Below are 22,046 nucleotides of genomic sequence, written 5' to 3' on the forward strand. Positions count from 1 at the left end.
TATAAAATGCTGGGAAGAAGGAAGAGAGGATGCCTGAGGAAAGGGTATATGATTCATTAGATATTTTGTCAAAACGGTGGGAAATTATCAGTGATGTCTCTGGTTAAGTCTCATCAGAACCTACTGATGGGTGATGTTGGGCTGCTGTCCTGAGTAAAGGCAATGGCAGGATTCAGAAAGGAGAAATGACAGCAGAACTGAAAATAGCAGGAGAGCAGTTCCCTCCAGGCAGATCATGAAAATGAATTGTGCTCTGTGGGTACAAACTGTGCAAAAGCCTGAGCAGAGGAGAGGAAGCAGAACACGACGACATCCTTAGCTGATTTGTTGTGCTAGACCTACAATTGCTGGTAAAACCCAGTGTGCACTGATTGCTCTTACCAGTGTATTTGGTCAAATGCTACAGATGGCAATTAACCTTATTTGTTTAATCACAGTTGCAATTTCATCAGTCCTGGAACAACGTATTGCATGCTGTTTGGAGAGTGAATTGAAAAGCCAGGTTATGATCTAACTTCTTTAACTGCTTCAGAGACTTTTGCTAAAATATGAGCTTATCAGCTCTTGCAACATGTGGTGTTGCTCAGGAATTCACAGCAGGTTGTCTTCCCAGCCTCCCATGTAATAGTACACTCGCAGGACCTTTTTACTCTGCTCACCTCTTTCCCAGTACTTTATTAATACTTTGCCTCTGTGTGAAAACCTAAATTTTGCTTCCAGCCCCAATATCTGCTGCTGCTCTTACATCTGCAAACCAGTCTTTGCAGACCAGCTTAATGGGCAGAGGTAGGTAATGGGTGCACTTATAGGAATGATTTAAGTTTGATTTAGTGTTTAGATATTGATGCTTTGGAAGTGTATCAGCATGCGATGGTTAAGGGAGAGATGCTGCACTTATAAGTTGAGCTGATCCCATTGCATAGAAGAGAAAACATCCTAAAGCTGTGTGGGATCTTTGCTTCTATTCCATCTCTCCATGTATTATCCAAATTTGGAGTAAAACTCTTAGGTGAGAGCTGAGGGATAGAGACAGAAGATTGTGTTTTGCTTTAACTTATAGGACAGCACCATCTTTTTCCCTTCTTTTTTTTTTTCCCCCTCTTTGGGGCATGTTTTTACAGGAGGTGTTTAGTACTTGCAGGGACACTTTGACCAGCACTGCTTCAGATGATTCTCCCATCTGCAGTGTAGCTTTACCATCTTCTCTGGTATTAGCATCCTGTGGTGGACCACTAAAACATATCGAGTTGGTGACAAAGGCAATATTGGAACTTGCTTCATTTTCTTCCTGCTCTGACTGCCATATGCTTTGGGCTGGAAGACTGCAAATTAGTGAGAATTGTCTGGTGGAACAGACAGATATCAGGGAAAGATTAAGAGAGCTCGCAGCTCTCTCCATTGTTGCCCTGTTCTCAAGGTATCTGGGGCTGCTGGGGGTAGGATTAGAGGACAGTGCACCTTGAGTGGTCAGTTCATCCTTTCTTACCAGAACTGTGTTGATTTATTGCCAAAGATACCTGTATTTCTCCATCAACTCAGTGGAATACCTTGACAATCAATTTAGACTCGCTGCATAATATTTAGATGGCAAAAGTTGCATGAGATTAATCCAGCACTGGTGTCAAAATGATGCATAGAAAAATTGCAATGATATTTCAAATGATCACTAATGGGGATTTTGACAGAAGTATGAAATGATAACGTGGTGGGTTTTTTTTGTGCTAAAAATGGGAGCATGATGCTTTTCAACGAAACTCCTGTCACTCTTGAAATCTGTTTGAAGACCAATTTTCCAAGTACTCTTCATGCAGACTTCTGCTAACTTGCCTTCCAATTGTAGGCAACTGGAGAACTAAGCTCATGTCTACGCTTGTAAAACTGCTTCCATTTTTTTCCTTAGCCCTGAAGATTTCTGTAAAGCATTTGTGGCACACAGGGATTGTGTGATGTCTGTTGAATGTGCAGAAGAGTTGGGTGATGTCTGTGTGCCAAATATGTTGTCTCTTTAGCTGGTTTAGTCCAGTGGGAATTGGAATAAGGGACTTGTTCTGGTCACTGGGAGAAGTGAGGATACTTGCCTTTCTTTAAAAAGCCATTTGAAGTCTATCAGTTGAAAGAATAAGCACAAGACCCAAGAGTTTTGATTCAGAATGGCCTCCTAAACTTATGAACTTATTAAGCCATTAAGGCTTCATTAATACACATATACAGTTTTTCTGCTACACATTCACCCACAAGTATTAATCGCTTTCCTATTATTTACAGTAAGAATAACCATATTTGGTTCAAGTAAACAAAAGAAACACTTTCTTAGCTACAGAGCACCCGTCATTTAACCATATCTGTCCTAGAGGCACAGATTTATTCCGCAGTCCTTCTCAGATCTCTCTCAGGCAGTTCCCTTAAGGAGACACCCATCTTTATTTCTAAGTTTCTAACTAAGGAGTGGCTCATAGAGCTGAAATGCGATCTGTGAGCTTGGTTCAGTTACATGAGGAGAGGTGGGTTCTTCCTCAATGGCTGTGCAGCACTCTTGAGCCACACACTGTATGTAGAAAGCATCGACATCCCACTTTAAAAAGGCAACTTGAGATTCTTTTCTGTCATCAGGGTCATTTTTGGTCTCACAACTTTTCAGTTATATTATTGCAATGAACCAAGACTTTCATAGCATCATCATACTATGGCATCACAAGGAGGATTAGTAAGTGTTCCCCTCAGAGCCATTAGCTCCAGGGATTTCTTTGCTTTGCTTTTGTTCTGCTCGCTTCTTAACTAGCTTAGTTTCCTGCCTTGAATTGCAAGTGTGAAATTGGCTACAGGAGACTTGGTGTATTTCATCGAGATGTCCACCTTAATCAGCCTGTTGTCTGTCTGTGTGAATTGCTCTAAGTATAAATTCTTCTGTTGTCTGTCTAACCACATGATTTACTGCAACTCCTAGTGTGCTTGCCTTGAGCACCGGTAATTGTGGAGAGCTGGGAGCAACATCAGCACTTTGGGAAAGATACCTCCTGCATTTACAGTTTGTATTTATTAATGCATGTTGTAGCAGAGCTTTTGATGGATTCACCAGCATAACCATTTTCTGAATGCAAATATGGCATTTGAGAAATACAACAGTGCAGCTATAGTTTGTGGGCGTGAAAATCTCACCCAAACAATGAACGAAGTATCGAGTCATTGTTTTACATGAGCTAATGGATATTCAATATACATCGAAATCTCAGTTTTCAGAGCTGTATATACATCTGTCTCTGTTGCTGTGTGTAATTAAGGCATGGCTAAAACCTTTTTGACTGAGTTACTGCAGAATTCCACCTCGTGTTTTTGTTTTATTGTGATGATTCTTTTTAATTGAATGTAAGTCATGCTTAGGCTCATATTTTGCAAAGGGTTTCTAGCCGTTAATGCTTTACTGCCTGGGAGCTACTGTCTGCATAGCTAGCGGGGAGGAAATAAACTTAATGGAATCTGTATTCTGCTTCATTAAAAAGAAACCCTTTAGAAATGAGCCCAGCACGCCTGGCTGTGACCTCCGTAACCTGGCTGCCTTTCCCAAGCAACTGGTCTTCAGATAACAGCTCTGCAATTAATTACATGCCAGCACTGGGACTGCCAGCCTCGATCAGATCAACGCCCAGCTCGCTCAGTATCTGCTTTGACAGAGCTCAGCACCAGCTGTTCCAGAGGAAGATCAAAATATTCTCTTGGTGGAAAATTATGACATAATCTGCCCGCTGGGGTAGTTCCTTTCTTTATCTGAGCTCCAGAGCATAGTGGGAGAGGAAGAGATTGATATCTGTTATTTTGTTGCCTTATCTGAAGTAACTTTGAACGTCCTCAAAAACACGAACACTTTGTTTTTGCTGCAGTGGGTTCTGTGGGTTGTATAAAAGAGCTCTGATTTCCCTCACTATTTTCTTCCTGTACTTTGGATTTAACCCCACTTGTTAGTTGTAGGATTTCGTTTGTCATTTTATTCTCCTTTAGTCTTCCATTCCGCTGTTGTGGCCTATTTATTTTTATCCTGTTATTATATATATATATTTATCCTGTTATTATGTTAGCGCTTGCCTCAAGTTTCCATGGGCCTGAGGAAGCCAGGGGGGCTGTTACATCCCAGAGCTGAGATGGCTTTTGGAATGGAAATACCTCCTGCAAAGACCCCCCAAACCAAGCGGTGTCTCTGGTCTTTTCAAAAGCTCAGTAACAAATTATAGTGATGGCAGTGAACTTAATGAGCACTGAGATTGAACGAGTACTAACCTAAAGATCTTACAGACAAAAGAAAGGGCATATAGGAACTGGAATAGTTTCGTTATTCTTACAGTTCTTTGTTTTGTTTTGTTTTTACTGTAAGGATTCAGTTACTCCCTTGCAGGAATTGGCAGATAAAATAAAGCACTGACAAAGTCCTCTTTATCGTTACTGTCACTTTTCTCTTTCCTTCTTTCAGATGATCATTCAAGAGTGAGATTGCAGCTGCTGGATGGGGACCCTCACTCTGACTACATCAACGCCAATTACATAGACGTAAGGCTCACGGACGTTCCCAATGTGACAAACCCTGCTGCTGACAATCTGCTCACCAGTTTGTGGTGCATGTTACGTAGGGACAGACTGCTGGTCTGATGCGAGTGACAGATGAACGTTACGCAGACTTCATGTTGTGACAGGGAGAAGGTTCTTGGTCTCCAGTCTCTTCTTTCTGACCAGTCTAGACAGATGGAGATTTCCTATGTCTGACAGCTCCACAAACACAAGTGGAATGTGGGGTAAATGCATGATGTATGTGGAAATCAGTATCAGCCCCTCACAAAAACATTAGCAGATATCTGACTCTTACTGACTGTGTGCAGAGTCACAGTGCACAAGGTGTGAGTAGCTTGACATTTTTTAAAGCATTGTAAAATAACTTAAAAAGCTGCCTTCCTTGCACAAACAGAATGTTATGTGATGTGCACTTCTTGTATGCATCTCCTCGTGCTTAGGAACATGGCGCTGTTCAGAAGAGTATCTCTAATGGAAGAAACTGAAACAGGCACTTAATAAAGTCACATACCACTGGCATTCAGTGTTATCATGCAGGGGAAAACTCACACCACCTTTGTTGTTTTTCAAGCACAAAGATTCAGCTTTTCCCATGGTGGTTTCCAGAGCTGCCTATGGGTCAGGCATGGCACTTCTGTTCCTTGGAAGGAATAGTGGAAACTGCTCCATTCCTGTTATCTCCTTGCTGTCATGAAATCCTGACATTGTGGGGTTTTTAATTAAATTATTTGACCTGAGTGAGATACCATCACTGAAAATCTAACAGGGCAACCTTGTTGCTTATCTTCAGGCGTTCAATAACCAGTGTTGGTGCAGAGCAGTTCTTGCTGCCTGGAAGGTGAAAATGCATGTTGCTGTGCTTTGTTTAACTGTGACCTCAGGCCATCACCTATTTGTCTTTTTTTGCAGGGGTACCACCGGCCTCGTCATTACATTGCAACTCAAGGCAAGTTCATTCTTGTATGTCTAAATATTTGTAAAGTCACTGCTGTTTTAGATTGCTGAAAGGTTTATTGATAGGGTGACATCTTCTGTGTTGGGAATGTCTGAAAACTTGGTTTAGGGGAGCAAAAGGGAAGGAGATAGGATGTTCCAAGCTCTTACAGGTGCTCAAACAAAAGAATCTAAATTATAAGAGTAGACATAGAGGTGGCAGAACAATCTATAATGTGCCCTTTGTGCATGAAATATGAAGATATGACTAAAAGGGACTCTATGGAGCTTGAGTTTACCTGCTGAAGTGAAATTTCCGTGGGAAGGCACTATGAATATGCCTGTGACTGATGAATTTTTGTTAGTGGGAACTGGTAGCAAATTGCATTTGAACACCACCTTCTGTAAATTAGTTTCCTGTGCCTTTAGGGGCAGAAAGAAGCCAAAACCTCAGCAACGCAATCGAATGCTGAGCATGTTAGATGATGAGCCCCCTAACTGCAGTTCATTGCATTGGATTGCTGCTATCCTGCATCACTAGGCAAACTCTTTGGCCATGACCAGTTTCCCTACAATTATTCATTCTCACTTCAGTGCATTCCTTCCTCCTTTGGAAATGTGGCATTCACATAAATAACCCTATTCTTAAATTCCACTTTATGACTTTTTCACATTTGTCCCTATTGAAGGAGTAAAGAAACATAACAGAGTTAAATTGGTATCTGGGTCTGTAAGGGTACGGAGAATGCATCATGGCAAAGAACATGGAGGATACAGTTTGGGCAGAGTGCCTGAAGGATTTCATCGACAGGGTAGAAGAGAGAAAGTGAGATAAATCCTCTTTTGTGAATGCTGGCTGTTCAGCTGTTGGAGCCCGGTATTTTTCCTTCTAGAGACACTCAAAAAAGGACTAATTTCTGAATGCTTTCTCCTTCATAATTAATAAACTATTAGGAATTGCGGTGTTGCATCTGGTACAAATCTCAATACTGCCTTAACTGCAGAGTGACTATGGAGTTCATCCATATCCCTTTGCTTGTACGTTATTTCCTGCTTGAACTACCGTCTCTGCTGTTTACAATGCAGCCATTACCTCTGTTTCTGGCATGCTGGAATCCCAGATACCTACTGCAAGGAAGGTGAGGTGTCTGATGCACCAGAGAGCTCCAGGCTGTTCAGTGTCTATAGCCCTGAGTCACAGAAAGATGCTCTGAAAGGGAGACTAGGATCCTATGAGAACAGCACAAGGCAAGGGAACGACTGGAACGGGTTGTTGGCATTCGATGCACTCTCTGAAGATGTCTTTTTGTCTTTTCTCATGCCCCAGGGCCGATGCAAGAGACAGTGAAGGATTTCTGGAGAATGATTTGGCAAGAAAACTCTGCAAGCGTTGTCATGGTCACCAACTTGGTGGAAGTGGGCAGGGTAAGGGGACCATTTTCCTAGCACAGATAAACAAACCATTGCTGGGTGTAGCGCAGTGTTGATGCTGCACAATGCTCAGCAAGTGACATTTTTTTTGCTTACTGGAGTAAAGAAAGGAATTCATCCACTCAGGATTTTTTTCCTCTAAAATGCTAGATTTTGTAATACTTAGCTGCTTCCCTTCCAGACTAATAAGGATCTTGTTCCTGCTGTAAGTCATGCTTTAGCAGAGTTATACAAATTTATGCTAGCTGAGGAGCTGTCTCCTTTTTCAGTACAGAGGGAAAAATGTACTTCTGTAATAATTATTCTTTATCTGTGTAATTTGAGTAATTCTCTACCCACAAAAAACTGGAGGCACGAGGACGTGCAACTGGTGTTTGAACTGATCAAAAGAGATCTTTAAATGGTACTTCAAAGCTGAAAGTTGCTGCTCATTTCAGATTATCACTATTCTGTTGTGGTGTGAGCCCGTGCACTTATGGATCTTGGGGCCACCTAGCAGCACCGGCCTGTTCATCATGCATAGCTTTGCTCTCTTGGACTCAGCTAACCACGAGTTAGTGTTAGCACAGGGCTATTGCTGAAGCACACAGTGGGGACAAATGTGAGTGACTCAAAGGGCACAGACCAGCTTTAGGTAATAAGAAGGAGGCACATTTGGGTTGTGCTTCCCCTGGCACGTTCTCCCTGCTCCTGGTAGTCTTTGGTTTAGAGAGATTCTCAGCCAGAAACCAGCACTTTAAAAACATTCTCCTTCTGTTTGTCACCTTCCAGTTCCCTTTGTACTAAAAGAAACGTTTAAGCAATAGATTATTCACAGCTGCTAGTAATTCAAATGCTTTGTGTTTGATTTCCTTTAGATCTCATGTTTGAATGCTGCCTGGTTCTGTTCATTTATTGTTATTTATTCTATTCTAACTTCTACTGACACTTCAGTTTGAAATAAACTCCTCTGTGTAAAAAACAAACAAACAAAAAACCCAACCAAAAAAGCCTCCAAATCCTAAACATCATATAATCATAGCCTCTTTCTACAATTGGAACTGGAATATACAACCTGCTTTGTAGTAGCTATTTGGTTGAGATTTTAAGTGCTTCTCTACCTCTTAATGTTGGAACATTTAGTAACTCTCTAGTCCTTGTTAACCTGAATATCCTAGAGCCTTAAAGCTTTGGCTTTTATTTCTACTGTGAGTTTTGCATGTGGCTTCTAAAAGTAGCTGTGCTGTGTGTTCACGTGATGAGGTGATTTTATTCAAGAGCTTTAGCTGATGTCTTCTTCAACTGGAGAGTGGGGTAAAATGTGGACCAGCTCTGCCTCAATTGGAGCTCGTTCCTCTCAGTATTTTCTTTCCCTTTCCACCAGGTGAAGTGTGTTCGGTACTGGCCAGATGATACAGAGGTCTATGGGGATATTAAAGTCACATTAATCGAGACAGAACCACTGGCAGAATATGTCATACGCACATTTACTGTACAAAAGGTAAGGAAATCTTCAGTCAGCTGATCTTTTGATGCCATACTCAGTTTATGATCTGAAATGTGAACTCTGGGTGAAACAACCACAGGGATGGAGGTGGGAACAGTTGCTGTATGACTAGTTTTCACTTCTGGAATCTGAATTTTTGACAGATATTCCCCTTTTACTTAAGCATCTTTATATAACAACAAAAGTAAAATCCACAGTGCATGAAGCTTAAATAAATCCAAACACCAGCAGGTGGTTGGCTATCCCAATTCACAGAGGAAAACTATAGATGAGGAAAAGGTATAAGCTAGACTGGATACCAGAGAGGTTTCTTTTTCAGGAGAAATAAAGTGTAATAAAAGCTCAACTATTAAAATTGTCCCCAAATCGGCAGGATTTGGAAGATTTATGTTACATGCAATTAGAAATGGGATATCTAAATGTCAGAGTATTTCAGGTCTGTCCAAATTACTCTCCAAACAGTCAGTAAGTGGTTTTAAAGCTTTTCAAAAACACCTACTAAGCCACACTGGGAATACTGTGCTGGTTTTCTTGCTCACAAGGTCCACGTTCCATTGAGTCACTGAAAAACCTGGCAGGAAGTGTTGATGCTAAAATCAGACAGATGCGTGGACTCCAAATACATTTTCTATACAGTAAAAGGTCAAAGCTAACTGCAACTTGTGTGTTACCTTTGACAAAACAAATACAAATCTCACCAGCATGACCAGCTGGTGGATCTGGGTACCACTTTCTGCCCTTTTCACCACCAGCTGTAATCTCAAACTTGGGATTTTTTGGCAGGAGGCCGCAGATAATCTACAGTTTCCTGGAGACTCTGTATTTAGCTGCTCATTCCCCAGGTTTTTGCTTCAATGCCTCAAAAAGGATTTGAGAGTGGTGGTTTATGGAGATATCACCAAAGGCGAGATGGCCTAAGTGTGGACCTGGTATGCTGGGACAAAAGTCATCCTGTAATGTTCCCAGTGAGCTGGTTTTGAAACTGAGACCACAGGTTTGAAGCAGGTGCTGGCATTCACCTCCACAGTCCTCAGCTGTACTTTGCTACTTCGTTTGTAATTGGAGTGCACTTGATCCTTGGCCTTGAAGTCTCTCGGAGAGAAAAGTGGTGTAGGACATATTCTTGCACACGATCAGAGCTCAATTGTTCAGCCCTCCATATGAGAGCAGGGAGCAGAGGGCAAAAGATGTTGATCGCAGTCTGGTTGCAGAAAAACAGAGGCTGTGCTGTCTCCTCAGAAAGGCTACCATGAGATCCGAGAGATTCGGCAGTTCCACTTCACAAGCTGGCCAGACCACGGTGTTCCTTGCTATGCCACGGGCCTCCTGGGCTTTGTTCGACAAGTGAAGTTCCTCAACCCCCCCGAGGCAGGACCCATCGTTGTGCACTGCAGGTATGTGAGCTCTTGGAGCCTTTTCCTCCATCAGCTTTTTTTTTTGTTTCCAGCTTCTTTTTCTTCGTTTCATCCAGCAACGACCAACTACATTCCGTTTGTTTTAAGGGTTTAATTTGTGGGCCTTGTGGGAAGTGGAATCCGGTTTCTTTTCTAAAGTGGCAGCTTTGGAGCTTAGCTGGCATGAATTGGAGATAAGTAGGTCAGAGAGGGCCATTGGAATGTAGAAGACTCTCTGGTGGCCCATAGTCTCTTAGATGCTCACAGCAGAGCTGGGAAAATGGTAAATATCTGGGACAGCAAGTCCAGTTATTATCACAGCAAACCTCACGTGGCAGTAGGGATGATGCCTACAAATAAACAAGGCTGCAGAGGGGGATTTTAAAGCAACTGCTCTTCTGTACCCACATGTGCTGCAGTTTAGCTTTGCACCAGGGTCAGTGGTTTTATCTCATGAATTTTTCTGCCTTCCCAAGTATGGATACCAGTCAGATGCATCTCAGCCTCCTCAAAACACAATTTGAGTGGGAATTTCAGACTGAAAACCTGCCCAGTGCCTTCCAGCCAGGAAATAAGAGGCAAATGCCTGAGGAAAACTGCTTGGCTTTACAGCTGTGAGAATTCAGATTATTGATTTGCATTCTGGCACACTCCTGGGCTGCTGCTGGTACTGGTGTGTGCTCTTTCTGCACTGTCTTCTTCCAGCTGAAGGTAAGGCTGTACTGTGCAAGGCAGTACATGAGTAGGGAGGAGGGTGTCCCTGGCATGGGGAACAGCAGTTGGAGATGCAGTCAGACATGCTGATGGGAGAGCAGAGGAACCCAGGGTTAGCATTAAAGCCAAGCAGAGAAACCAGCTCTCCTGAGCAGTACTCTTAATCCTTACCACCTTTTTCCATCAGCTCTGCAGCACAGGAAAAACTGGGTGAAAAGGTTATACTGTATTGGATCAGTAGGTTTGTATCATTTATGGGGGTCACTGGGAATCAGAAGAAGGTAACAGACCTCAAAACTGACTGTAGCAGGTGATTCTGCAGTCACAGTGCACCTGTTCTGTAAAGGAGATACGGATACAACACCAGACCAGAGGGCAAAGCTGACTGTCCCAGAATCTCACCCTGAGCAGTGCACTGGCATGTACCTCCTGGTGCCAGGCTCTGCCATCAGGAGGAGGGAGAGATTATGTCCTACAGTCACTTTGGAGAGGAAAATCAGCTCAATCTTTTTAACAGTTTGGCCTATTTGCTTTTTTGGTGTGTGATTATTTTATTTTAATTTAGCAAGTGATGAATCAGATCCATAGTAAAATGCAGCTCAGCCAGTGGAGCTGGTAGAAGGGAATTCTTTCAGAGCTTTCGGGGCTTGAATTTGTTGCCTTGGTGCTGTGACATGGAACGGGCCTTGGAAGGAACCTGAACCTGATTCATCGTTACCAAGAAAGCAAGATGAAATTTTTCATCCTTCACATTTTAATGAATAAATGCCATTTCCTCTCTGTTATTTAACTGCTTTTGAATTTTAATGACTTGCTTTAAGTGGTAATTACCAAATTCTCCCCACCGATGCCTGGCTGGATATTATCTCTATTTGATATTTATGAAGGCTGAGGTCCTCTAAATATAGAAGTGTTATAACTATTTGTTAAAATTGTGAAAAGCTGAGAGATAAAGAGAGGAAATGCCACTTATTCATTAAAATTCTGCAAATGAAAAATATCTTCTCTCAATTCAGCAGTTGATTAATCTGGTCCATTAATTTATGGTCATTCATATCTCCTTGCTTTTGGCTCTGCTGAAGTTTTCATACAACTGAAGTTTCCCTGATTTGAGCTGAGTTCTCCTTTTTTCCTTTGGTGTTGTGTTTAGAGACGTTCTCCTCTTTCTATCCTTCACACCTAAACAGCTTTGGATGATTTCCCAGAAGGGAAGGAGGACACAATGACAACACACTTAGCAAGAGATGCTTCAGTTCTCACGTGCAGCTGGGGGGAGGTCTAAGCTGAAGGTTTTGAGTAGCCTCAGGCTTCTTTCTCTATGCTACAATCCATAACTTGAAATCGTCCTACTTGGGACCCAACCTTCTCATTAAGAAGGGAAAAGAAATGTTTGTGGCAATGAATGAATCCCCTCCCATTGAGCCCTCTTGAGTAAGCATGCATGCCCATTAATAGCCCCATGAGAAGGAAGACCTTGGAGAAGCAGACCCCACTCCCACCCCTTCTGAATTGCGTGTCTTTGCAACCCAGAGGCTGCTCATTCCCTTAAATGCAAAGCTAATTTAACACAAAAATCACTCCATGGGGAGCAGCTTCCAGGAGGAGCAGCTGTGTCCATGCAGCTATTTTCTGCGTAGCTATTTTTTGTATATCTATTTTCTCCTCCACAAAGCCCTGCCTCCACCACCCAGTCCCTTGATCGTGTGGACCCTCATTGTCTTCTCTTTTTTTTCAGTGCCGGGGCTGGGAGAACAGGGTGCTTTATTGCCATTGACATCATGCTTGACATGGCAGAGAACGAAGGTGTGGTCGATATATTTAACTGTGTGCGAGAGCTGCGCTCCCAGAGGGTCAATTTGGTGCAGACAGAGGTAGGTGCCAGCAGGTCTTCTCTGACCTGTGCTGCTTTCCTGGCAGCTCCTCTGCTTCACAGGAGCCCAACACTTCGTTAAGTCAACACTTGCCTCCCATGTGATGGGATTATACAGAACTTACTTTGCTAAATATGGCCAGATGTGTGCTGAATCCTGTTTGCAGGCAGCTGCTCAGACCTCAAGGCAGGAGGACAAGCACTGAAGTTAAGGCTTCAGCAGTGCTGATCGATTTATTCTCATGGTAGCAGAGGTCGCTCCTGAATCGTTTGTAGGTTCACTGCAAGCTCAGTTTCTATATTGTATAAAGTGCAAGCTCAAACAATGAAACATCCTGGATTTAAGCACTGGGTGCTGATGAAGTCAGCTGCTCCAGAACGTACCATTTAGCAGCTGTATATAAACTCCTGTGAGATTGTTATCCCACTACACAAGTTCAACATGTGTTCCCCTCCCGATGGAGAGAGCAAAAGTGTGGAACAGAGAAGAACTTTTAACTTTGCAGATTTCTCATATCTCGTGTTTTGTTTAAGCTCTGGGAGCTTTGAAAAAACAGGTGGAGGGGACCTCCATTTGTGCTGCTATTGTCACTGATCACAAACCATTCTCAGTGATAAAGAGACCATTGCCTTGCAATTGTCTCCTTGAATTCCTCCCTGGCCAAACTCTGTTTTGTCCCAGCATTCCCAGTACTGGTGATTTACCATTAGACTTGTAAATTTGAAATGAATACATGAGACCTCACATTCAGTGATGGATGAAATATGCTCACAAAGCTGTCACATAGCACAACGTGTAATTTGTCTCCACATGAAACTGAGCCAAATATGCATAGCAGGCATGACTTAAGAAAAAAAAAGTGTGATCTGTATTGAAAACATGACTTTAATATCTCATCCCCTCCCCTGTACAGGAACAGTATGTATTTGTCCACGATGCCATTTTGGAGGCGTGTCTCTGTGGCAACACGGCCATTCCAGTTTGTGAGTTCAGATCCATATATTACAACATCAGCAGGATAGATCCACAGACCAATTCCAGCCAGATAAAAGATGAGTTTCAGGTAATGTCATGTCTTGGTCATTGCAGTCGGTATACTGAAGGTGTTTAATCAATATCTGTGCTATTGTATGATTTCCAGCATAGCAGAGGAGGGCGACACTGAGATAAGGTCTGATTTCGGATGATTCTTGTTGTGTTAGCACTGAATCAGGCAGAGGTTTGTTTTTAAGCGTGAGATTTTCAGCCTTTGGCAAGGAAAAGTTCCCATCACTTCAATAGAGCAAGGATTTTAATTTCCGCAGATAACGTCGTACTTCTCATTCCAGCAAATATTCAGTTGTTCATTTCCTTCTGTAATTTATGCAGAAACATTTATGCCTCAAGGCCCCTTATTAACTGTTCTTGTGGCTCGTCTGTTGCCTCAGAGTCTTGACAATCAACTTGTTGATGTCCTTCCATACAAAGAGAAGCGCTTCCATGAGCACTGCTTTCTCTAATACTAATTTTCAGTGAACTGAAGCCCTCGGTTCACCCGGAACATTTTTATGAATACCTTGTGGCCAGAACTGAAACCTCATATAATAACACAAGTGCTGGAGTAGTGTTTTTTGACTGGAGCAAGAAACAGGGACTGCTGGGCTAACAGCAGTGCGTATCCCACTCTGATAAAATGGGCCTTGGGACTCAGAGGCTGCCAGCCCTGTGCAAGGGTGTCTCCAACACAGCTGAGAACTCACCCTTCAGAACAGTGAACTGAGCTTCCTAGGCTGATTCTCAGTATGTCTGTAAGTCCCTTCAGGATTTTCATCTAACAGAATAATGTTGTGGGAAATTTAGAGCAAGATGATTTGGGCTGTAAAGAGAGACAGCTATTTATTAAGAAGCTGTTCTTAGTCAGCAATGAAAAGATGGAGATTACTTTTATTGTGGGAGATGCCCCTCTGTCCCCCAGCCAAGTGTCTTTTCCAGGAGGAGGCTGTCAGGAACTGTCTGAGCCAGATGCCTCATTCTCTCCCTCTCTGCACGAAGACAGAATGTGTGTGTTTTATCTGAAACCTTGCAGGGAATCATCAGGGTTGATGTAGTGAGATAAAGAGTGTGGATCCCAACTGATGACAGTTCAATTAAAAATAAAAATCTGGTTTTATCAAGTGATATCAGATCTGTGAAAGTGTTTCTGGTTATGGACGCTTGGCATGAAGGAGCCGAAGCCTGACTTCATCAAGTGCTGCTGCGCTATTAAAAAGAATGGCACTGCTCACTGTGCTTATTTTGTCATGATAGGAAGTGAGATTTGTCGCCCGCGTGCTTATTCTTTTGAGCTGCCAGGGGCTGGCAGCTCCTTTGGGAAGGAAATGCTCCTCCATGCTTTGCATAAGAGGTTCGTTTGCTGTCTAGTAGCAGGATGCTATTTTTACAGGGGTTTGGCTTAGAGCATTCTTCAGCCCTAATTGTCTGGCTTTAATGCATAGGATGGTATCTTCTGCTACAATCTTTATGAACCGGTTGATCTAACAGTATCTATTGGGCCAATTTGTATTATTTAGGTCTCGCTGTCCCTCAGGTAAGACTGGATAGATTTCTCATGCTCCGCACATTGCCTGAACATATAAAAGCTCATTCTGGGAAGTCTTTATGTTCTGAGTAAGCCACAAAAAACAAGTGAACGAGGGGAAGGACATAAAATAGACGGGAGTAAATCACTAACAAGTTACTCACCTAATTATCTGCACTGTCAGAGATTTCAGGTTTCATTATGCTTCCCTGCCAGACTGCCTGCTTCCCATCGTAGGCAAGGGGGGCTTGTGTGCATAGTTTAGAGCAACCACATGATTTCTGATGTCACTTTTCTATATGTAACTTCTTATAGCAGGTTGTCTGACCCTTCTCCTTTCTCCATTCACAACCTCTCTTTGGATGAAGTCAACGTCTCTGTATAAATGGTTGGCCTCTCGGTATTTTGTGTTCATCCATTGGTTGCAAAGGAATTCACAGCATGACTGCTTTGCTCAGGGAAGCAAACATGACAAGTAGAAATAAAATGCCATCAGATAGCTACTGATCTACCAGGGTTTAAGTGACAGTGTTAAAGATGCGTTCACTTGGATTTGCTGTTTTTAACAGCTGCTCAGTAACCTGGGCTGGTTTGTGGATGGATAACACAAAAGAAAATTGCATTTAAAGGAACACATTCTGTAAAGCTGTGGGAAAGGCAGATAAGGGTAAAAGACCAACAGCAAGACCCCAAAGATAAGGTGGGACTGGGGGAAGGAAGCAGCCTGCACGTCTCTCCACAAGGAAAGGATCAATCTAAATTACAGGGTGACAGCTTGACTGACTGTTCAAAACAAAACCCAACTCTTTTCTCTTAGGTTTTTGGGCATATTGTTAAAAGAAATCGATAGTTTGCCTGAGGAATCATGAGATGGTTTGAACCCAGTTGCCTTGTGGGTGAACTCAGGGTACTTGTGCACAGGATCTTCTCAAAGAACGAGGATGTATGTGCCCAGCCTGGAGAGGCTTCATTCCATCACCAGGTCAAAGCTGCAGCATGCAACTGTAATGGCCATTTCCAGCCTCTGAAAAGAACAGAAATGTTATCTGACTGATGTGGGGTTTTACAGCTGGAAGTTGTTATGTGGTGTTTAGTGCCCTCCATTTATGCTGGGGCTTATCGTGTTTGGGAGGGCACCTCAGGAGGATGTGCAGTGTGATGTGCTCTAACAGCAAAGAGCTCCTCCATGCTCGTTCTTTTTCCTTCTCTGGGATCCCAGAGATCTTCTATTCTTCGGTATAAGCATGCTGTGCAGATGGCATTGTTTTTGGAAGTGAATTCAAAGATGCTCAGCCTGCTTCTTTATTTCCTTCCCTTCTTCCCTGCCCCCTTCACAGACACTCAATATCGTGACACCGCGGGTTAGACCAGAGGACTGCAGCATCGGCCTTTTGCCAAGGAACCACGACAAGAACCGCTGCATGGACGTGTTGCCCTTGGACCGGTGCCTGCCCTTCCTCATCTCTGTGGATGGTGAATCCAGTAACTACATCAATGCTGCGCTCATGGATGTAAGCCCCCCCATCCCCTTCCCCTTATCACTACACTGGGCTTATTCATTCTTGGGTTGCTTTTCTGGTAGAAATGGATCCAAAACTAGACGATTTTTCTTGTTTTTTCTTCCCCGCCCCTCCCCTGTAGTTTCTGAGTGATATCTCCAAACTGGGCAAAGCCCCATGAATTTTCTCTCCTTCGCAGAAATGTGTCACTTGGTAATGTGATAAATCACAGCCTGTGTTGTTCCGCCTCGAGCTGCTGGGAAACTTTTGGCTTAGAAGCTCGTGAGGCTGAGGGTGCATCTTAGAATGGCAAATAAACCAAGTGGTGGTGGGACAGCTCTTCCCACTGGTTGCAGCACAGGTGGGAAGAGAAATGCTCACCAGGAGCTGCCACGTCAGCTCTTTGAAAAGAACATTTTGTGGTGTGGAGTGAGTGATTTATCTGAGCTACTGCAGTTAGGAATATGGGATCAGATGTGCAAGAAGCTTTAGGGAGGAAGGACATGAGCTAAGCTGATGTGAATCTGTCTGAAGGCATTTTTCCTTGCTTTGTTTATGGACTCACAGCACAGGGCATTTGTAGTGGGTGAATTATGTTGGTGGTTTCTTTTTACTGTAGTACCTAAGGTGCTTTTGGACAGAGGTGCCTTTAGAACTGCTAATTACTGCAATTGGAGTATATGTAAATATGATCTGGGGAGAAGCATCATCATTTTTTCCCCAGCAAAGTTGAATAGAGTCAGGCTGTGTTAACATCACCTACTCTTTCAGGTTTTGGGGAATAGTGATACTGCTGCATTTCAGAGGTAAAGAAAAATGGCCATAGAATTAATTTTAGATATATTTTGTTTTCACAAAACTGTGATGTTTTTATTGCAAATGTGCTCGAGGAAACTTTTTATTTTTCTGTGTTTAAAATGTGTTTTGTGCATTGGCAGATCTGCAGGAGCACAATGAGTTGTCTCATTACCTAAGGCCTGGCAATGTATTGGCCTGTTACCTCAAAGCTCTCATCTCCTTCCACACAAAATCCTGCTAACCACTTTTGTTTTGTGTAAAGAAAGAGGAGAAGCCCTTCCAGACCAATCACTTCCCAACAGCCTTTCTTTTCTTTCTCTGTACTTCTCTTCCCATCACCTGTGCACCCCAGAACATGGTGCAGCCACCCTGCAGAGTAGTGCAGGGCATGCACAGCACCCCTCCCACCATGGGCCCATTGCATCCACATCTGATAGGAGAAAGGCAGCCCCTGCAGCCACTAACTTAATACTTTGAGCATTTATTTATTTCTTTACTTTAAAACCAAAATCCGATTTATATTTTTTTTTAAACCCAGAATTATACCTTTTGATTCAAGTCTGCTTCACAGATGTACAGCACAAAGGACGGGGAGCATTTGTAGGCTCATCTAAGCATTGCCTGCTGTGGTTGAAAAGAGATAACGTTTTGAGCTGCTGCCCTTTCATCTCAAAGTGCCTCACAAAGATTCATTACCACCAACTCTGCAGAGGTTGGGACCACAGTTCCTCCCCTCCGTGGTTAGGGAAATTGAGTGCAGAAGGCTCTTCTGGTGTAAAAGAATAGCAGTGGAAGCTGAATGTGCACTCTGAACACACTCCCACGTCCTGTTAAAGGATGGCTGTCACCCAAATGTGCCACGTGGGTAGCATTATGCCATTGGGGAGCAATGGCAGATGAGGGCTAATCCCTCCTCTAGTTTCTGGAGTTCACTGCAGCAGAAAGGAGAGCCTTTGCTTCAAGCTGTTTTGTTTCCCATTATTAACATTACTGATAGTTGTAGTAATAGTAGTAATAGTAGAATTAGTATTATTTGCTGAGTCTCAAAATATAAATAATTGATTTGGGTAATCTCTGCTCTTGTGACACTTCCTTAATGAAATGTCTTCATTGGGTGCAAAAGAATCCCATTATGAGACATTCATTCATTGCACAGTGATAACAAGGAGAAGGATATGTGATTTGTATAATCTGGTTAAATGGCTCACATTGCCTAGCCATAGCCTCCCGGGTGTAATATTCGTTTGAATAAAAGTTGATTGAATTTTTATTTTATTATTTTTTTTAACTAATCTTATTCTTTTGTTAGAGCCACAAGCAACCTGCTGCCTTTATTGTAACCCAGCACCCTTTGCCTAACACCGTAGCAGACTTCTGGAGGCTGGTGTTTGATTATAACTGCTCCTCCGTAGTGATGCTGAATGAGATGGATGCTGCACAGGTAAGTGGTTTTTCATCATCTCAGCCACACAGCTTTATTCTGAGGTCCAGAAGGTTTTCAGTGGGTTTCTGCCACCATTTGCTTGTGACAAATAAATAAAAAGGAATAAAGAATGATAACCGGAATGTAACAGGCCATGTTTTGGGGTACTATGGAATAACAAGGGTCACATCTACATGCTTGACTCCTGAAGCAACTAATTCTTACTGCGATTAACAGCAATTAACTATCTATGTGTGCTGTTGCTGTGGGCCTAAGTTTTCCTCCCAAACCCATTCCCGTTTCCTCCCAGGCATATGTACTTCATGCCTGCCTGCTCACCCATTATTTCCAGAAGAATAAAACCCAGTGATATGCTGAAAACATCATAAGGATCTTTTCTCACACCTGGTTCTTAGAAAGCACAAACCCATCAGCCTCAGCCCATTACTGCTGCCGACTGCCTTTCTGCCAAAGGCTTCACCTGCGTTTCTTTCCCCTTGAAAGTTGCCGTTCTTATCAGGTAGTTTGTAATCACAGGAGAGGAGATTTGGCAGTGCAGTAAGTCACTTTGACAGTCATTCCAGTGCGGTGTCACCTACCTCGAGTCTGCAGCCAGTGCCAAACGCACCCAGCTACCACAGGAAGCTAAGGATAGCTTTAAAGTTTGCATCTTAGGAGCTCTGGAGGCAAGGTGTGAAAGTTTGATAGCAGTTGTGAAAGTGAGATTGCTGAAGAGGAAGTGTGACTTTGTAACAGCGTTACGCTTGCACTGTTATTGTACAGCAGTGTTGTTATCTGGCTGCTCATCGTTGCCTAGCCCAAGTGCTACACTGTAAGCATGACAACTGTCAGTGTATGGTTGTGTGCAGAAGATACCACATCTATGTGCCTAGGTGGAACACCTCGCTCATCTACAGGAGTAAAACACAAGTGGCAAAACCTGCTTATATAAAAGGTGTGGTTAAAGATAAGTATGTGATTAATAAAAATAGCAGATAGGGAAGTGAGCAGGGAAAAGTGCAAACCAACGCATGTTTTGGAGAACACAACAGACCATTTTAAGCACCATACAAAGGTGAGTCTGAGTGATCATTCACAGACCTGCTTTATTAAAAATGAATTTAAAGTTAAGTTTAATCTTTCTGCTCTTTGCGCTGCACCTTGGGGTTGGTTCCTACAGCTCAGCCCCCATCTCCTCACCCATTGGGCAAATGCTTTGAGAGGAGATCTGGAGGCTGCTTGAAAGTCTGGATGAAGAGTGAAGACAACCTTCAAAGGAGAACTTGCTTACGTGGGCTTGGTGTGCTTTGTAATCTTGAAAAAGTAACAAGGGCAAAGATGCATAAAATTACATGAATATCCCACCCAATTTCAGCCCCATATGATCAAAGGAAGAACAGGAATAGAGAATTAATGCAGTGTTGTGCACACACTTGACGTTATTACTGACGGTGATTGAACTTGAAAAGCTCGAGATCAAGTTCAAATGAGCACCCGGTGGTTGCAGAACTTCTCAAAAATTACTCTTGAAAATAGGAGGAAAAAAAAACACCCAGAAAAATACAATCTCAGCGGAAACTCTTAATGAGATCTCATGCAAAATATTTTCTTGCCATGATCTATTTCCAGATGGGTTTGAAATACTTAGATCATAATTTGTGTGAATGGTAGGGGTTTGAACGCTGTGAATTCAGTAGCATCAGCATAAAATGTTCATTTTGCAGAAAGAAATAATTCCTCTTTGCTTGAATTAAGATTAATTTGGTTGGTGCATGTGCCATTTCCTCGTTAACACCACACTTCTGTGATTCTACTGCATTTACCTGCAGGCGCTGATCTTTCAGTGTTCTTTTCTAACTCCATACCCATGTAGGAACTTGATTTTTTCTGCCCCTTTCCTTCACCTTTAGACCCTGGAATTCAATGGTTTTCATACTGAAAAAGAAAGAAAAAAATAGAAAAGTGAAGCCTCTAAAATAGGTTTCTTTTTGTCTTTAGACTTATAATACCAAGAAGTGCCCTGAAATGAGAAGGAGGTCTTTTCTGAGCAAACATATTGTGTAACAGAGGATTGGTTATGGATTTTGTGCTGGCTGCCCATCTGAAGTGATGCAAGACTGATGGTGCGTTCCCTTGTTAATATTAAGGTGCCTTCTGTTTCTTTTTGATATTCTCACTAGCTCTGCATGCAGTACTGGCCAGAGAAGACGTCCTGTTGCTATGGCCCAATTCAAGTAGAGTTTGTTTCAGCAGACATCGATGAAGACATCATCAACCGGATATTCCGGATCTGCAACATGGCCAGGGTAAGAGCAGTGAAATGCCACACTCCTTGTTTATCCTCACAAATACATTTTGGCACCGGAAAGAGGCAGAACCACAACCATGGTTTTGAGGTGCTGAATCGCTCACCTAGTAACAAAATTCCACTGCAGAAATGTAGTAGCTACTTTTTTTAATTAACATTTAATTGCATTAGTCTATATTGGTGAAAGCCTTTTGGCTGAAAGTAGGAAGTGGATGGTATGAACTGGAAATCTGGATTCAAATGGAATGCATTTTTCTGTATATATTTCAGAACAATTAATCAATTGGTAGAAACAGTAAAACTGTCAACATCATAGGAAATATGCTGGAGTAGTATCAACTGCTCCCTATCTGTCAGCTGCTCTGCGGTGTCTCTGAACACAAATGCAATATTTACCAGCTCGATTGGGATTCCTAATTGCCCTGCTGTATCATGTATCCGGAGTGCAGAACACTCTCACTGATACCAAATCAAGAGGGGATGGTGTGTGTGTTCAGTACTGTGCTTCACCCTTTCTCTGATTCCTGCCCCATTGCCTTTAGCATTGCAAATGCTCTTTGTTTCAGCCCCAGGATGGCTATCGCATAGTTCAGCACCTGCAGTACATTGGCTGGCCAGCGTATCGGGACACCCCGCCATCCAAACGCTCTCTGCTGAAGGTGGTCAGGAGGCTGGAGAAGTGGCAGGAGCAGTACGATGGGAGAGACGGCCGCACTGTGGTCCACTGCCTGTAAGTAGGGCTGGAAATTGTCTGTAACTTCATGAAATACATCCAGAAGACTGATTATGGATCTGGAAATCTGGTGGTTTGCCAAGCTTCAGCTGGGGAAAATGAAGTTAAATTACATCTGTAAGGTACTTCATGTTGAATGTTGTGCTGCATTATAACAACCTGACCTGGAGATTTTACTGACTGTTGTGAAGAGAAGCCAAAGGCTCTGCTGCTTTCTGCTGTGAGCCTCCCCAGGGGAGTAAGGAGAAGCAAGGCAGTGCCCAGGGCTCCCTCTCTACTGCTTCCAGGCATGGCCTTAGCCCTTCCCTTGTGCTGAGGCACTGCCAGCTCTCATGCTGCCCTTCA

At 42.9% G+C, this 22,046-nt stretch overlaps 1 protein-coding gene across 24 annotated transcripts in view; it reads left to right on the plus strand.

Annotated features, from left to right (window-relative positions):
- The window catches only part of PTPRT (protein tyrosine phosphatase receptor type T), a 391,962-nt gene that overhangs the window by 362,909 nt on the left and 7,007 nt on the right, over positions 1–22,046 (plus strand). For 23 of the 24 annotated variants that reach the window (XM_085519547.1, XM_085519558.1, XM_085519559.1 and 20 more), the window contains 11 exons: positions 4,460–4,536; positions 5,464–5,500; positions 6,815–6,912; positions 8,282–8,398; positions 9,644–9,798; positions 12,248–12,383; positions 13,297–13,446; positions 16,278–16,451; positions 18,547–18,678; positions 20,841–20,966; positions 21,535–21,698. In XM_085519547.1, the coding sequence (XP_085375673.1) occupies positions 4,460–4,536; positions 5,464–5,500; positions 6,815–6,912; positions 8,282–8,398; positions 9,644–9,798; positions 12,248–12,383; positions 13,297–13,446; positions 16,278–16,451; positions 18,547–18,678; positions 20,841–20,966; positions 21,535–21,698 (1,366 nt within the window). The remainder of the gene's footprint in view (positions 1–4,459; positions 4,537–5,463; positions 5,501–6,814; positions 6,913–8,281; positions 8,399–9,643; positions 9,799–12,247; positions 12,384–13,296; positions 13,447–16,277; positions 16,452–18,546; positions 18,679–20,840; positions 20,967–21,534; positions 21,699–22,046) is intronic. The other variant, XM_085519545.1, reaches the window with a different exon arrangement.

This window comes from Coturnix japonica, chromosome 19 (genome assembly GCF_054131305.1).
Source record: "Coturnix japonica strain WE chromosome 19, WE-NBRP24, whole genome shotgun sequence".
In the NCBI taxonomy this organism is placed as follows: Eukaryota; Metazoa; Chordata; class Aves; order Galliformes; family Phasianidae; genus Coturnix; species Coturnix japonica.